Below are 18,279 nucleotides of genomic sequence, written 5' to 3' on the forward strand. Positions count from 1 at the left end.
TGGAGAAGGACTGGGAATGCAGCAAGCAGTGGGTGCATCATAGGTGAATAATCAGCGCCAGATGGACCAAGGAGGCAATGGGTTCATGCGACGGGGCAGTGAGACGGAATATAGAGGAAGCAGTGGATTCCAAAACAATCAAGGTGGGTTTCAAAATTTGCAGAATGAGAATCAGAATGTGCAAGGGGGATTCAACCAAGGAAGACTAGTCAGGCGGCCTCCCCCAGTATTTGAACTTCTAGGATGATAGAACACATTGCACGTGCATGTGGTAGCCAAGGGAATGTGCAGAATGGCCAATTCTCAAGTGTGGGGACAGCTTATACTCCATCATATAGCACACAACCTAGGGAATGGTTGGCCCATGATCAACAGTTTATCCACACAAACAAAGGCTGTGAATGCAACAGACACAGCAACCAGAGCAAGTGCAAATAAATCAACAGCAAGGGCAGTCACAGCACACCCCCATGCAGACACAGCATTATGCAAACATGGGACAATTACTGACACCTAGAATAGGAAGTGCTACTTTGGTAGGAGGGAATCCTTTCACAGGTACGAGGGTATGCATGTACCCACAATAGGACAGCTAACAGGGCGACTTGATGTGTTCAGTACTATCAGTGACACCAGACCCCCAGGAGGAACCAAGGATCGATGTGACTATAAGATGCAAATCTTTTTCTTTTCTAGTAGACACTGGGGCTACTCATTCATGTATACCAGAGGGAAAATATCCAATGTTGGAAATTGACATGCATGCTAAAGGAGTAACGAGTCTAGTTTCTTTTACTGATGAATTACCAGTCTCTATAGGAGAAGGTGACATGTCTGTTCCATTGCTGTATTCACCACAGACAACAGTTAACATTTTGGGAAGAGACTTGATGACAAAATTTAACAGGACAATTTCATTCACTGAAGAAGGAATAGTGTGTGCCACTACTTAAATGGGGGTGAATTCATACTAGCGTTCACAGGGCAAATGGCTCTGTGAGGCGTTCCAGTAGAGCCAGAGGTTTTTCTTTATGGGGTGAGCATTTTAACATGGCTACCTGAGTTAGTGGGGAAGACTGTGTCGATACCTGACAAATTCTTGTTCAGATCACAGATACCCATGGACGAAGAGGAGGGAAAGACTATCTCTCTATAGTTAGAAGCAGCCATAGTACGAAGTGAAATGGCGATGCTTAAAGGAACGGATGATGAGGGTAGACCATGGAAAACAGTAATATCTCTCGAAGAAGGGTACAGGTTGACTGACATTACTGATGATATGTTTAGAGATGACCCAACAGACGATGAAAATAGTGTTCTTTATGAGCATTACATATTGGATTAGAATAGAAAAAAGGGAAATCCCATGACGAATGTCAATAATGCGGCAGCATCCAGCATTTTTGAAGAGGACTTGGAGAAAGTGCCCAGAGTCCTATAGACTACAGGCCCTAATGATGTAGGATTATTAAAGGGAATAGGGGATGTTAAAATAAAGTTGAAGCCAGGAGCAATGTTACTTTGAGCAAGACAGTACCCCATGTCTCAAGAGGCTGATGAGGGTATATTTCAGACCATTTCAGCACTGATGAAACAAGGTATTCTGGTGCCATCAGAATCCTCATGCAATACCACAGTGTATTCTATCAAGAAATCAAAGGGAGGGCTGTGGAGATTCATACAATACATGAGACCGGATTGTAGAAGCAGAGTTTCCTCTAGTTCCTAACTCAGTGATGATACTTTGCAGTACCCCGGTGGAAGCACCATATTTCCTGGTGATCGATTTCTCAATCCTGTTGCACAAGGGCTCACAAGACCTTACTTAATTTACGTTTAACCAAACTCATCTAAAACACCCTTGTTTGCCACAGCGGTACTGCGATTCTCCATCAATCTTTAACAAGGTCCTCGAGAAGGACCTAGGCAATGTCGATTTAAAAGTGCACTGATACAGTACACCGATGACATTTTAATTTGTAGCACTACAGTTGATGACTATCTTAGCAGACAAAGGATACAAGGTAGACAAGGAGAAGTTACAATATTGTCAAGAAGAGGTGTTATAAATAGGACAGTTGATTTCACATGAGGCAAAAAAGGTGACACCTGAAGAAGCTGAGGCGATTATGAAAACTGCAAAACCGCACACAGTAAAACAGATGCAACAATTTTTGGAACTATGCAATTATGTTAGAGTCTGAGAGTTTGACTACAGTTCATACACAAGACCCCTTTTTGCAGACATCAGAGAAGCACAGGTGCATAAGGTTAACATAGAATGGAATGAGGAGATGGAGGAAGGATTTGAGGAATTGAAGAAAGCGATTTGTACAGCCCCTGTTTTAGGAATTCCAAATTATGCTGAGGAATTCTATTGATTTTTGCACACAAATGGGACAGTCATGACAGCAGTGCTTACACAGAGGACTACATTGGGCTACACGTCTCTAGCGTATTAGAGTAGGATTGTAGACTCAGGTAAAAAGGACACTTTCCTTGTCAACAGTGGCAGCATTCGCAATTGAGAAGTCTATAAGTATTGTTATGGGCTGCTCTATGATCCTCTTCGTGGAGCATTCTCTGTTTGTCGTTTTAGAGAAACCCAAATTTACATTGACATCTCAGAGAGCCTTAGCTTATGAAGTAATGATTTGGAACACAAAGATCAAAATTGTCAGATGTAAAATAGTGAATCCTGCCACACTTGTAGCTGAGCCAATAGCTGACGGCGATCATGTGTATGGCTGTGCAAATTATGTTGAATTTTATGATGATATACCTTGATGATATACCTTGTGTGAAAGAAAATGCTTTGCCACAAGGGGAAATTCTCTTTATTGATGGTTCTCAGAATATTGATCAGACTAGTGGAGAAAGGCATTCTGGCGCACCTGTATTGAGGCACAGAGCAAATGGCAAGTTTGAAATTGCAGCAAGTGCTAGACTACGTCTCACTTTTCAGTGCAAGTGGCAGAATTGGTAGAGCTCACTGTCGAGCTGGAGAAACACGAAGGGCAGGAAGTGACGGTGTATAGTGACTCTGCCTATGTGACGTTGACCGTAAACACAGGACTGGCATGTTGGAAAAGGAGGGGCAACCTCAGAGCGGATGGCACTCCAGCGCAGCACGCATCCTTAATGGACAGGCGTATTAAGGCACTACAACTCCCAGAAGCCATGGCGGTCGTTAAATGCCCCGCTCACATTAATCAAACAGATTTTATTTCTTACGGGAACAAAGCTGCAGATGCAGAAGCCAAAAAAAGTGTTGCCTATTCACCAGATATCTCAAGGTTTGACACTCCAAATATCAAAGAGAAAGTATTCATAATTATGGTAATACAAGAGGTGTTTAACCATTTGCCGAAGACCCAATTAATGGAGAACCAAGGTAGTGCATCACAGGAAGAGCAGGAGATATGGAAACAAAGGGGTGTTCTTTATCCCCCACAGAAGCATTATGGCGACAGGATATCAGTAGTATTGTTAAAGGTATCACCAGAACAGCTGCACTACCCCACGCATGTAACTAGGTAAAGTCTTGCTGCAACGATTGCACAAGATTGGTTTGGTCCAAATTTGTTAGAACATGTTGCATTCTTTGTAATGAATTGCAATGTTTGTCAAAAGATTACTGCTGGGCATACACTGAGAATGATTAGAGGAGTAATACTTTGACCAAATGGTCCTTTTCAGCATTTACATATTGATTATGTTTAGATGCTGCAGGTATTTAATGGATACAGGTAACTGATAGTGGTGGTGTGTCCCTTCTCTCGGTGGATTGAGGCAGGTCCGTGCACACACTATGACACAACTTGCGCAGCAAGGTTTTAGTACATTAAGTCTTTCCAAGATGGTGTGTTTGAAGCGCTGAGATCCGATAATGGGAAACATTTTGTTAATGAAGTGTTCAAACAGATAGGACTATTATTGAGTATTAAGCATGCGTTTATTTCTGTTTATCACCTGCAAGCAATCAGGATATGTGAGATACGCAACGGCCTCCTTAAAGAAAGGCTTGCCAAAATCAAGCTAACTTTGAAGAAGGGATGGCTACATTGCCTGCCCTTAGCTTTATATGCCCTTAGGAATCAGCCTGGTTCAGACCACCACCTCACCCCCCATGAACTAGTGACTGAGAGGCAAATGAGAATGGCTCTTACACCTCCATCGAGGAGTAGAAGTGATGGCCAGAGTACAGCGAAACTGTTAAGTGATGAGCTGCATAAATATTTGACATGTATGACCTCTAACATCTCTCTCATTTCAGATCAACTCAAGTGCCAGAGGGGACAGTCTCAGAACACAGATGAAAACCATCCAGCAACTGGATCAACTGAACTTTCATCGGCACCTACATTGTGTATTGGTGACACTGTTCTGATTAAGCCACGTTTCAATGGCCCCTTTATCTTTGAAAACATAACCCCCTCAGCAGTGAAGGTCCAACACTACAAATAGAACGATTTGCAAGCCGCTCGCGTACTAGCGGTCGGCCCGACAGAGCACTCCTAGCACACAGGTAAGACAGACAGAGTTAGCTGACTCGCTGCTCGATAGTTTTCCTTATAGATTCTTACAATTTCACCCATTCGACTCATTTGGGGGGGCGAGCGGCCACAAAGTATGATCTTGGATATCACTTTGACGGTGCACGATGCAGGTCTCACCGTATCTCTTAGGACATTATAATCAAATTTTCGAGTTGTAGCACTCTCACCTTCCGTGGTGTGCATACGGACACATGCCAGTGTACTGTCCCCGAGTATAACCGGCACATGAACATCAGGACAATCGTCCTTATTGATTCACTTAGCGAGGTCTGTAGCATGGATACCGCTGTGGACAATGTACGATACAAGTCTCACTATATCTTTAAGAAAATTATAAAAAATGTTTGAGTCATAGCACTTTACCTTCTGTGGGGTGCATACGCACACATGCCAGGGTACTGTCCCCGAGTATAATCGCCACATGAACATCAGGACAACTGTCCTCACTTTGCGAGTTCTGTAGCATGGATTCTGAAGTATTTATATTTAAGACTAGTGCCTCCTGTGCTGAGCGGGTACTCTACTTGGCATTGTTTTATGATTAGTCTCGGAGGTCCAGACTAATCCCTTTGTCCTCTACCTTTTAATCTTATAGAGATTCCTCTGTGAACCACTTTCTTCCTATGCCCAGCGTCCCTTGACCACCTTTCCAAGGCTGGGTGAGTCACGAAGCAAACAGTGTTTCAATTTAAGAACTGTTTTGGTCTTTCCTACATCTTATTTATTGTTTCTATTGACCCCAACAGGTTACTTGGTCTGTGGTTCCAGATTTAGGAACATGGAGGTTAGTCCTTTCAAATGTATCCTCTTAACAATTTAATACCTTAATTTAATACTGATACCCATATCTTTATTACCCTGTAGGGCTTAACACATGAATTGTAAGGGATAGGAACATATAGATCATACCCTGGAGATGGATTTTTAATCCGAAACATGTTGGTTATTGAAACATCAATAAGGAGCTATGTGATGTTGTAATTACTGTATGACATTTAACCAAATTCCAGTGTGAATGTTGTAAACACTGGAATTCAAATACACGCTTATTTTGAGAAATATTTTGATTATTTATACGTTTGATTCCACCTACTTAAATGTGGCACTGACCTTTCAAGGTGCTGACACAAAGCATGTGGGTGGTTCGACTTAATGAATTCTTTTGTCTAAATAAAAACTAATGGGATTCCTCTTTGTGCAATCACAAATATGAAAATTGTGCGACTTTGCTTAATCAAATATGTTTTGTACACACTGAAACCATGAAAGACTTCAAGTGAACATTTAATCTCGAATCTCAATGTGGTCACTGTATAGCTAGCCACACAAACTAACACAGGGACGTTTGTCACCTTAGGAGTGCATTCTGGGCCACTGTGTAGTGATACATAGTTTTGTTTTTGTCCTGTTAAGATACAGGCCACTATGATTTCTCCGACTGCAGGAACTGCTTTTGATTCACTTACTTCCACTAAGATAGAGGCCCCTGTGGTTCTCCCCAAAGAAAGGACTCTTTTTAATTGGCTTCATGATTATTATGCAAGTACTCACCTTGTAGTAATAAGACACACGAGAATAATGAAGGGATAAATACTTATCTAGACAATGTAGCACACACGGGAAATAACATGTGGTATCAGCACATGAGAAAAGTGGGAGAAAAAACTGCTAAGGAGGGTTGCTACGTGGGTTCCCTAATACCTTATGCTTTGGAGACTTCCAGAATATGTATAGCATCAGATGTATCAGTGAAAAAAGCCCATTGCCTGACAAGAAGACATTTCCAAGGCAGAACAGCATCCATAGTGTGGATGACTAAAGCAACATCTTAAAGAGATGACAATTATGTGCAAGATTTAAAGAGAAGAGAGAAGCCAGAAACATGGAATCAAATAATAATATATGAGCAGCCTGGAATAAATGGAGCTACAATCAAGATTGAAGATAACAAGATTCTGCAATGCAAAGATAAGAATGAGAAGGAAATACGAGAATGTTGGGAAAGAGGTCAACTACACAATAAAAGAACAGTGCTTACTCACGAAGGATGGGCTGATGGATTGGTTGTGTGCAAAGCAGCAGCATTGACAGGGAAGTGGGAAGCAGTTCTGGCAAATGCAGAAAAAGAATGCAAAGATCAGTGGTCAAAGATTGTAAGATTGTTGACATGGTTCGACGACAAAGGAGGACCATTGCAGATACTACCCCTGAAGGATGCGCCCTTATGTTTCAGAAATAATGGTATGAAGAAGGTTGGAGAGAATCTCCAGTGTGGGTGAATTTTTGATGTACCAGTTATGAAGGAAAGGACAGCCGTCCGGATGGATCATTATTGGGCTTGTGGCTCCAGAGCCTGCATGAAGCTTCCCAAGGAGTGGAGAGGAATGTGTTCCTTGGTACTCATCCATGTTCCAGTGCTAGTGATTCCTCAGAGTGACCTGAACATTGGTGAATTTCCAAAAGCAGATGCTCATTTGAGATGCAGAAGATCACTTGAATTTCTCAGTAGAACAAGGAGAGGGAATTACTTCACAGCAAAATCAATAGAAGCCTTTGATGCTATCCCATATGAGCACAGGTTGTTTAGCAAGACTGCTTCAACATTCACGACTATTTTCATGCCTGGGATCCAGACGATGGCCAGTGCCAAATGGTTGCAGATTACCAGATGGGAACTTCTGAAGACCATCAGCATTGCCATAAAGGGATTCAATGCTATCAGGGAAGAGCTGAGATCCCTAAGATTAATGACCCTACAGAATAGATATGTACTCAACATGATCACAGCGATGGAAGTATGAGTTTGCGCCAAAATCGGGCCATCACATTGCACTTTCATACCTTCTCATCATGATGAGAATGCGACCTTGACAGAGGTCATAACGTTGCTGACAAACTGGCACAGCGAGATGGAAGACGAGACAGAAGACATAATAGATGATGGATGGTTTGCGTCCATTTTCTCATGGGTCCCACAGTGGATGGCGAACATCTTCAAGTTTCTTGGAGCAATGTTGGTGATGGTGATGTTTGGATTCTGTGTGATCAGTACAATAATTACACAGTGCAAGAAAACAGCAAAAAAGAAGGTAGGAATGAAGATCATGATCGATATCGAATCAGGGTTTAAACCCAAGGAGTTGACAGATGAAAATATCCAAATATACAGAGGCCAGCACCTGAGGGAACAAAGTTTCTGCATCCGAAGAATCACAAGAAGTACGTGGGACGCTGGATCTATTGTAATCCAAATGTACAGTGCAGTTACATGACTTGGAGCGTTGATGAAAGTGTAAAATCAGCAGGATCCCTGAAAGGAGTGTTGAAGATTTGGAACCCGAAGAAGCACTTCTTCAAGAGAAGAAATCAAGGTACAGAAATGAATGAAGATGCGGTTGATGAATCAACCAGATGGGGTAGTGTAGAGGAGCAGCCAACTGCCTCTTCAGGAAGTCCCGCACCCCTACTACCTGTATACTGGAAGCATGAAATAGTGGCATGTTTGACACCAGCAGTTGTGACTATTCCGCATCGCGTCTTCGAGAAAAGGTACCCACTGAGAACATCACAATCCCAGGCCCTATAGAAAGTATATTTAGATGTTGCCCTTGAGCCAACCACAATCCCCCATAGGTTTTTCTTATTTGCCATGTAGTATAATGTCACGTATGATGAGTTTTTACTATATAAGTACTGTTTTTTATGAAATGCTTTGAGATAGAACACTGTGTGACGTCCGTTGATGTGAGTTGTAACTGTTTTAGATAATTGATTTTAAAACAGTCAAAAGACTTTCCCTTCTTCCTGAGTCGGGCTGATTATTGTAGCACAGAGTTATTCTGTTCCTATTCACCTGCATGACACGCTATCTAAATTAGGGCTCACATCGTCACTGATCAGGCCCTAGCCTGGTTGAACTCCTTTCTCACTGAACGGACCTCTGAAGTCCAACTGGGGTCTTTCCTCTTGTCTATCTATATCTCTCTACTTGTGGTGTTCCCCAGGGGTCTAACCTCTCTCCCTGGCTCTTCAACCACTACTCGGTACCACTTGCCCACTGCATTGCTACTTCTGCTCCAATTTTCAATGTTATGCGGATGACACTCAGCTCTCTTTCAGGCTCTTCTCAGCCACCTCTGCTTCTACTCTCATACCAGACTGTCTAGCTGAAATTCAGGAATGGTGTGACACCAATTATTTCTGCCTTAATTCCAGTAAGACTGAGATCCTCCTCAATGGGACACCCACTGCCTCCTTTCCTCTCTCTCTCTCTCTCTCTGGCTGCCCACTTCCTGCTCTTTTTCTGTGAAGCTAAGGACCTTGGTGTCATATTCCGAGTCCACCCTGTCCTTCTCTCCTCACATCTCTGATGTCTGATGTCTCTAAGAAGTCAAACCTCAAATCAGTTGCACCTCCTCAGAGGTATTTTTCCTTTTCTCACTTTCTTCCAGAAGCTCACTGTCTACAGAGCTCTGGTCCTCTCTAGGCTGGACTATTGCAACAGCCTATTTCTAAATCTTCCTGCCTCTATTCTTTGACCTTTACAATTTATCCAGAACAGGACTGCAAGACTCATATCTCTCGAGCTCTGAAATCTCTTCACTGGCTCCCTGTGACTGCAAGGATCAAGTTCAAGACTCTGCATCGTCTGAAATGCTTTCTGGGGTCTGGGACCACGCTACCTCCAACTTTCTCTTCCAAAACATCTTCCTTCTCGAGCTCTATGCTCATCCACCTCCAACTCTCTGAGGGTCAGACGCTTCTCCAAGCAGAGCGTTTGGGGCAGATCTATATCCTCGGCTGGGGCTTCCCTCTGGAACAGCCTCCCTGCCTCTCTCAAACGTGAGCAGAAACACCTCTGGTTCAGCTTTCTCTCTTCCTCTCCCCTGCTGATGCACCTGACTGCTCAGCACACTGGTCAACCACCGAACTGGTGCAAAGGCTCCTGCATGTTCAGTTGCTCCCACACTGCTTCTGGGCTCCCCAGCAATTAAGGCTCTGTATCTGCAACCCTACAGTACCTTGTCTCTGCACTTAGGAGCCACCCGCTTGCTGCACTTGTGAGTTAACTGCACTTCCCCCTTTGGCTCGCCCCCTGCACTTCGCTCCTTCCCTTTTCCCCACACTTGAGCAATTTGAATGACACAGGCCTAGTAAGATAGTTGTTTTGTCCTATCTTGTCTCCCCCTCCTTGTCTTGTTGCGCCTAGAAACACTTTTATACAGGCACGTATATCATATCATATGTGGCAGGGATTGTACTCCCCTACTATACAGGTCTGTTGTCCTCTGTGCCTCTCCATGTATCCTGGAAGTTTGCTGTTGCGTAGGACCATGGAGTTGTGGGTGGAACTTGGGTAGCGGGCACAGCAGTGAGTGATGATGCGGTCAGGCCAGCAAGTTACCTGCATGTTGAGGGAGTGTTAGTGCTTCCGGTTCCTGTATACGCCCTCATGGGCCCGTGACGCCATCAACGCAAAATGGGTGCAGTCAATGGCTGATATGACATTAGAGAGAGTAAGAAAGGGCTCCTGGCTGAGCCCGATCTGCCCAGGTGGACTTATAACTATATATTGAAGGGATCAGAGTGACTTAGAACAACACATATTTATCACGTTGCCCAGGCCAAAAGAAGATATTGTGCTTGGTGAGATTGTAGGCAAAAACCGATGTTTTGCCCCAATGTTTATTAATGCATGCAAAATTATTTTAACGATTGAATTTATAGGGTAGGACACACACTAGTAACATAAACTTTGTACATAATACATTAACTTTTTTGTCCAGTTCAATTGGCTGTATTCAAATACAGGAAAAAGATGTATTGTCCCTTATATGAGGAAAGGGTACAGTAAAATGACATGTATGTGAAGTACAGAAAAAAACAGTGCTCAATTGACAGTGTAAACAGTACACACTATAAAAACAAATAGGTAGTCGACACTACTGTATTTCAGCTAGTTGTGCGCTCTTTAGTAAGGCTGGCATGTGGTAGGCCTTCATCAGGACGGAAACGCTGGTAGAATTCAGGGTCAACTACTTGAAAGGGGGCTGGGCCTGCAGATCTACGCCCCGTAGTGTATAGCCCTCTTGTCCTGTATGTGCTGCTCGATGTTTTGATTTTTACGGTTTAGTTGTGGTGCATCATGATTTTAACCTTGTAAATGTTCTCTGTGTTCCTCAGTATACATTTTATGAAGTGTAAAAAGTTTTAATTTATTTATTTTATGATGAACTAATGTTTTTTATAAGTGCGATAGATTGTTAGAATCCAAATACACTTTACTGCCGCGGGCCTGGACAGGACAAAGGGGTAAATCCATCTTGAAGACATTACAGTGTGTCTTCTACATTCACATACAATTCCTATACTCTCAAGGGTAGAAATCCACAAACACTGACATAATCCATGCTCCTCGGAACCTCATCCACATCCACATCCTTCCCATCACTACCCAACTCCCGCCACTGCTGCTCTCAGGAAGCCTGTTGCTAGACACTGCTCACTTGAGCATCCTTCAAGCCACCAGCATTGCTGACCTAATTTCCACAAGCAAGCCCGATGCAGTATTTATCACTAAAATATGGCTCCCCCAACTTCTTTTCAACGTCCTTGACAGCCTCACCCCAACCCAATCCAGCAAATGAAATGATGAAAGCATGGGGAAGGTTAGGCATAGGCATGGCAGCCATCTACATATCCAGCAGGGGCTGCACCTTGCTGAACTGGGTGCCTATGTACTCCTTGGAGATCATCACTTGCCACTTCTCACTATCACCAAAGTCAAGTGTGGGTTGTTCCTTGATGATTTCTCCAATCTCATCACTTAGGGTGAACATCATACTCATTCATATACCTCGATGATCTTAACTCATTAAGAATCCAAGCGCCTAAAAGCACCAGGGATGCTCTCAATTATCTCATGGAGTTCATCAGCATAAACAACATGTACAGAACCATACGCACATCAGGAAAAACATACTCAAACTCAACCTCTCCATCTCTCCTCTGGTAAAATGTCTCAACCAGATCGTTCTTGATCAGACAGACCACAGTGCCATCGTATCCTCATTATCCATAATCCCTAAACTAATAAGGTGCAGGTGAAGCCCACTATCCCTTGCTGACAGTTCTTTAAGGACTTCCCCTATGAAACCACTAGAACAGAGTCTTGCAATGATAGCCAAACCTTCCGACATCAACGCAGATGCTTTTGTGTCAACCCTTAACCAAACCATAAAGGAGTGTACATGCCCAACTGAAACAGTGTAGCTGCAGCGTTAAAAACTCTGACCCTTAATATACTGACAATAAACACACTAGCCAAACACAGGAAAAATGATGGCGCAAAACACAAAAATGTGGACCTTCACCCCTAAAAGGTATTACTAAGTTCTCACCAGGCACTCACCACTGACGCCAAAGCTGCATTTTATTTAACAACAATTGCAGCAGCTTATGACAGAGGTAAAGCCCTCTTTGTGTCAATCAAACACTGCTCGAACCCACTGACTGACCCAGCAATACCATAGTATGCAGGAAACCATAACACAATTAACAATTTTGTCATCAACAATATAGATACAATCCGGCAACATATTTGTTTAGGCAGAGCTCAATTTTTGGGAGTTCTAATCTCCCCTTTTAGTGAGCTCTAAACTTAAGTTTGTTTCCTTTCCCCCTTATTTAGTTTAGAATCTCCAACCTATGTTTTGTGGTCATAGGGACTTATAATACTGAAGTCCTCTTGCCACTGCAGCCCTTTCTAGTGTATCATCCCTTGTTAGTCCATTTAGCTCCTCGGCCATGGGTGTTTTTTTGTTTTTTACTTAACCCCCATTGGATTTAGGCAGTAAACTGATGCCAACTGTAATTTAGTTGTAGCTTCTCCATGGGTGCAAGACAATGTTCTCCATTAGAAGATGTGACAGGGTCAGAGGTCCCTGTCAGCGGGGACCTAGTATGCCTACGGACCTAGGACTGGGGGACATAAGCTAGCCCTGTCTGAGAGGTCCGAGAGGTGGGAGTTAGGGAGAAAGCTCTGTCTTTAACTCCCCCGACCCACTCATGTGCCATGAACGTCATTAACGGTACCACCTTCTGTCACCGTATACATCCTAGTACTAATTCTGGCCAGTGTTCTCTCTTTTTTTTTTGAAGCATACCAGTCCAATAATCCCTTAATGAAGAGAATGAATCAAATGAGCACACCAAACAACGCACTTGATGTTGTAGGAACACAGTTTGCAACCACATGCCCACCCCCAAAGGTCTTCACAGTGTTTCCCACCTCCCTAGGACCATTGTGTGGACCCCCGGGGAAGAGGAGGCACATTGCTGCAAGCTAGAAGTAAAATTGGGAGAGAAGGGGACCCACCCACTCAATCAAACTGTGGCTCGAGCAGCCTGAGACAGAGAGCTGCAGCAGCCCACTGATGTGCATCCTGATGTGGAGAGGTGGGGGGGGGGGTCATATCTCGCTTTGAGTTCCCTGAGGCGGGTCAGTTCAAAAAAGGTGCAGTGCGACATCGCAAGCTGTGGAGAACGCCACCCCGCTCTACACGAACTTGGGGGCTGTGCAGGAGGGCACCCAGATGCAGCCCGAGGAGTGAGGAGAGGTGAGAGAATGCTGTGGCAAGGTGCCCAGCTGTGAATACCCGGGAACACAGCTCCCCGCCCGAAACTACCGTCCGCAGGGATAGCCACACTGCAACAACATCTGAGGTAAGAGGTGGCTGGAGGGACTCCGGCAGAGCGCCAGAGTTGGGTGTCTCTCCCCTGAGGTTTTATTGAAGCAGTAATTAGCAAAAAGGCCTGCGTTGGGTGGGTCGGTGTATCCACTGCCCTCCCCACTGATTCCCTGAACCTGGAAGATAAGAGGCAGTGGCTCGAGAGCTATGCCAGGGGATGTGGGCAAGAGCCGGTGGGGTGCTGGTCCCCGTAATCACAGATACTGGGAGTCCTGGAGCCCAGAGAGGCTGGGCACATGTCGAAGGCAAAGGCAAATGGCCAAAGGCAGGCAGTGGGGGCCGGAGAACCAGCAGGCACCCTCCCCACAATAAGGGCGCTGAGGCAAAGGGGCTGAACAAGGCAGTTTCTGAAATGGCGGACAAGGGGGAGTAGACCGTGAGGGCACGGGCATGCCCCTATGCCGGGAAGACCTGCATAGTGAAATGTCAAGCCTCCAGTCAACATTAACTAAATCTTTAAATTAACAATTTCAATTGATGAGAGCGGACCTCAATTCAGGGCTGGCAGAAATAAGGCAGGAAGTGGGCCAGCTCGGAGAGAGGAGTGAAAGAATCCTCCAGAAAGTGGAGAAAGACACGAGAGAGCATGGGGAGGCAATAGAACGGTTGAACCTGGCCACCCAAAACCTGGAGCTACAGATGGAGGACATGGAAAATCGCTCAAGGAGGATTAACATACAGATTAAAAACTTGCCGGAATTGATGGCCGATATGGGCTTAAAGGCTCAAGACCAGCAGATATTTGCGGGGCTCTTGGAAAACATGGCCCCAGGAAGAATAGGTCTGGGTCGTACCCACAGGACAGAGAGGCTTTCAAGGGGACCCAAATCAAGGCCGCAAACCGTCCTGGCTGCTTTCACGCACTAAACGCAGAAGAAGGAGGTCTTGCATCCAGCAAGAGCGAAAGAACCAGTGATGTATCAGGGGTCCCCAATCCAAATATTCCAAGATCTGGCCGGCAGTAAACGCACAAGAGAAGGCAGATGGGCCCGATGGTCAAGAAGCTGGCCCTCAGAGGGATACGCTACAGATGGAGTTTTCCGTTTCGACTGTTTTTTAAATAGAAGGGCAATCAGAAACGCATTACTTCTACCCAGGAAGGGGCCGACTTGCTGCAGCTGACCTAGGGGATGAGCCTGCCGGGGGGGGGGGTGGCCGCCCTTCACAACACAAGAGCTGCGCAAGGACACGACGATGGGGGTGGTCAACAGAGGGAGAACGCCGTAAAAGGAGAGCCCATCCTGCAGGCCCTCAACTGGGGTGGTGGGGGGGATGAGACCAGGGGAAAGAATATTGGAGCTTGCGAGGGATAACTGCTGGTAATAGCAGCAACTGAAGGGGTGGTGGGAAACAACAGGATGCATTAGGGCGGTGGGAGCATGTGAGGATGTTCCATCTTGATTACCGTGAGGGCGGAAGCACCCAGCGGGAGGTTTTGGGGGGAGGTTAGGGGGAGCAGGAGAGGGGGTGAGGGGACTGCCTGGAGTTGGGGTTTGGGATGGGGAGGGATAGGGGACAGGTAAAGGGGAGAGTGGGGAGGTACCAGAGGTTGGGGACAATTATCGGGACAGGGAGACAGGAGGGACTTTAGGGGTAGGTATAGGGGCAATGTTTTAACTTGAGGGAGGTTTGCAGAGGAGGAGATCAACGGAACAGGGAAGGCAGGAGGAGGGGGTGGGCAGTTCTGGTAGCATGAACATTCAAGTGGGTGACACATAACGTGAGCAAACTCAACTCACCCCTCAAAAGGAAGAAGTTGTTTACAAGGAAATCAGGTCTTGATATTCTGGCACTTCAGGAGACCCACCTCCCACCAGGGTAGCTGCAGGATGTCTATCTTATCGGTATCCAACTAACTAAAGTGGGAGACGAGGCTAGCAAAGTCTTGCAACAGGAAATAACAGAGGACGAAGTAAGGAAGGTTATTTCAGTGCCCCACCGCCAATAAATTGCCTGGGCCAGATGGGTATTCCGCGGACTTCTACAAAATCTTTGGGAAAATCTACTCCCCCACCTTACAAGACTCTATAATCACTTTTGGGAATCAGGCCGTTTCTCTGCGACGATGGAGGAGGTGAAAATGATCCTCATTTCCAAACCAAACAAGGACACCACCAGGTATAGCTCCTATAGGTCGATAGCATTAATTAATATAGATGCCAAAATCTATACTAAAATCCTAGCCCACAGTTGGAGGGGCATCTCCCACATTTGAGTCACGCGGATCAGTCAGGGTTCCTGATGGGGCAAGAAACATTCAGCAATATCGGGCACATAGCACACCTGGGGGAGAAGGCACATAAGAAAGTGCTTCCAGTAGTCCTCCTCCCTCTTCACACCGAGAAGGCCTACAAACATGTGGAATGGTCATTTATCTTTAAAATGGTGTAGAGGATGGGTCTGGGGAGGGACTTCATCCATATGGTTCAGGCCAATTATAACAACCCATTGGTGTGTATTTCCATCAATGGATACTTATCCAGGTGCTTCAATTTAAGCAGAGGACCCAAAGAGGTCTGCCTCCTATCCCCCCTTCCCTAAGCCATATACTTAGAGCCTTTGCTACAGTTTCTGTGGGAGTCTAACAAGGTACATGGGATACCTTTTGGAGGGGTCCAACACAAAGCTGCAGCCTTTGCCGATGACATGTTACTTACACTCACAAGGCCTGGGGAGTCGGTAGGGGCTTGCAGGAGTGCGCTAACGTGGTTTGGGGGAGTCTCGGGCTTGAGGATCAATGTATCTAAGTCAGAATTGCTGAACCTCACAGTGAAGAGGAAAGAAGTGGAGGAACTGAAGGCAGCCTCGCCATTTATCTGGAGCCCACGGGGATACGATACCTGGGAATTAACATAGCATCTAAGGTCCTGGGCTGGTAGCTGGTCAACTACTCGTCTATTCTGGCCTCAACTAAAGGCAACTTAAAAGGTAATAACTGCCTGTCAGGAATTAATCAAATATACCCAGAGGCATGTACACCTCTACTGTTTACCAAGTCAGGGTGAGCCAACCAGCACTGTTTTGCAGTGGTTTAGTCACTGGTTCAGGTGTATGCACATTTCATACCATTTGCTATATAGATTCTCTCTCACAATCCAAGACAAAGGTAATTGTACTTTGTTTCCTCATGATAACTGAAATGCACAAGAGAGTCATGCACAAGAGAGACATGCAATTCGAGTTTATTCTTTCTAAGGAGGTTTAGGACCAGTTCACTTGCAAAAGTGCTGACACAGTTTAGCCAGGCAGATGTTCTTTTTTCTGATGAAGGATTGATCTATGAAATGCATTGGAGCAACATCCCTCTAAAATTTAAATGTGTGCTTGCTCTTCAAGAACTTATCTTATATATATATTCCAAACTCAACAGCGGAACAGTGGATTTTTCAATGATATTGATCATTTAATAGGTTGAAATGGGAAGTCCACATGGGAGCACCCAGTATTTGATGAAAGAGTGCCTGATTTCTGACGTTTTTCAGTGGTTATCAGAGTGCAGTAGAGGCATCTGGTACGGTCCAGATAACCTGAGTTTTCAAGTTCTATTCTTAAGTACTTTTATTTATTTCAGTGGTGCTGGCTCTGCACATTTCATTCCATGCTGACTTCAGCCGAGCTAAATCCCATAATGAGGACTCAAGGACAGCCTCACTGTCAGTGATGATTTCTTACTTAGCAATTACTTTTTACAAATTTGCAGCAGCACTGGTGGCATTTAAGACTGTAAAACATCTACACCATGCATACCATGTGTTGCAGTTGACCTGGATCTTGTCTCCCGACTGATAGGGTTCCTCATTGTGCATGCAAGGACAGTTGTCTTCATGGATACAGTTACCTCTGCCATCTGACACCAGGCCATGTGGGCACACACAGCCGGAGATACACTGGGTGCTGTACTGCAAGGGAGAAAGAGATACCATTTATTTGTTGGGATTTGCACCTTCTTCTGGACTTAACTTCTACTATTTTGAAAAAGAAACATTGCCCATTTGCATTAGTCCAACTCCTAACAAGACTTAAAGTTAGTCTAGTAGGAGTGGTTTTTCTGACATACTTTGAGAGCAAGGAAGCTCAAAGCAGCAAACAACCTCAATGGGTATGGGAGCCAAGGGACAGTCTTCTCCGATATGAAACAGAAGACATTCTGCCTCAGTGATCATCTCCCCCACAGAAACCTCTGCATTCAGTAACTAAGGGATTTCATTTCAGAATAAGCAGTAGTTCTGGGCATGAAAATATTCAGTAATTAACTCTGCTACAGAAATGGTGAGTCAGTGATAGTCTGGCATACAAGGACATTGAATCATTTCCTAACAGACCATGGCCTAAACTGCTGAAAGGGCCAAGACAAGTCCGACTTATAGAAGGCAAGACAACCAAGGAAAAATATGTTTTCATTATAAGGCCCACCGCATCGCCGCTCTCTGCCCTAATTTCCAGTGCTATGCGGACGATACCCAGCTCATTTTCAGGCTACCCTCAGCCTCCCCCTCTCCTTCCCTCATCTCTGACTGTCTGTCTGCTATCCAAGAATGGTGTGCCGCCAATGACCTCTGCCTTAATGCCAGTAAGACTGAGATTCTACTCATCGGTACTCCCACTCCCTCCTTCCCTGCAGCTCTCTGGCCTGCCTCCCTTGGCCCCCTCCCTGCTCCTACCGGCAAGGCAAAAAACCTTGGGGTCATCTTCGACTCCACACTCTCCTTCTCTCCTCATATTTCTGACGTCGCCAAGAGGTCACACTACCAGCTACACCTCCTCAGAGGTATTCTTCCCTTCCTCTCCTTCCCCCAGAAGCTCACTGTCTCCCGAGCCCTGGTTCTCTCGAAGCTGGACTACTGTAACAGCCTCTATCTTAACCTGCTTGCCTCCACTCTCCGCCCTCTGCAACTCATCCAGAACAGAACTGCGAGACTTGTCCTTGGCCTCAAGCCCAGGGACCGTATCTCTCCAGGACTGAAATCTCT

The 18,279-nt window shown here is 45.2% G+C and overlaps 1 protein-coding gene across 1 annotated transcript in view; it reads right to left on the reverse strand.

Moving 5' to 3' along the window:
• Positions 1-18,279, reverse strand: part of LOC138505067 (mucin-5B-like) — a 490,455-nt gene that overhangs the window by 124,526 nt on the left and 347,650 nt on the right. The window contains exon 15 of the mRNA XM_069625390.1: positions 17,057-17,208. Coding sequence (XP_069481491.1) covers positions 17,057-17,208 — 152 coding nt within the window. The remainder of the gene's footprint in view (positions 1-17,056; positions 17,209-18,279) is intronic.

The sequence above is a fragment of the Ambystoma mexicanum genome, chromosome 11 (assembly GCF_040938575.1).
Source record: "Ambystoma mexicanum isolate Mex_15411 chromosome 11, UKY_AmexF1_1, whole genome shotgun sequence".
In the NCBI taxonomy this organism is placed as follows: domain Eukaryota; kingdom Metazoa; phylum Chordata; class Amphibia; order Caudata; family Ambystomatidae; genus Ambystoma; species Ambystoma mexicanum.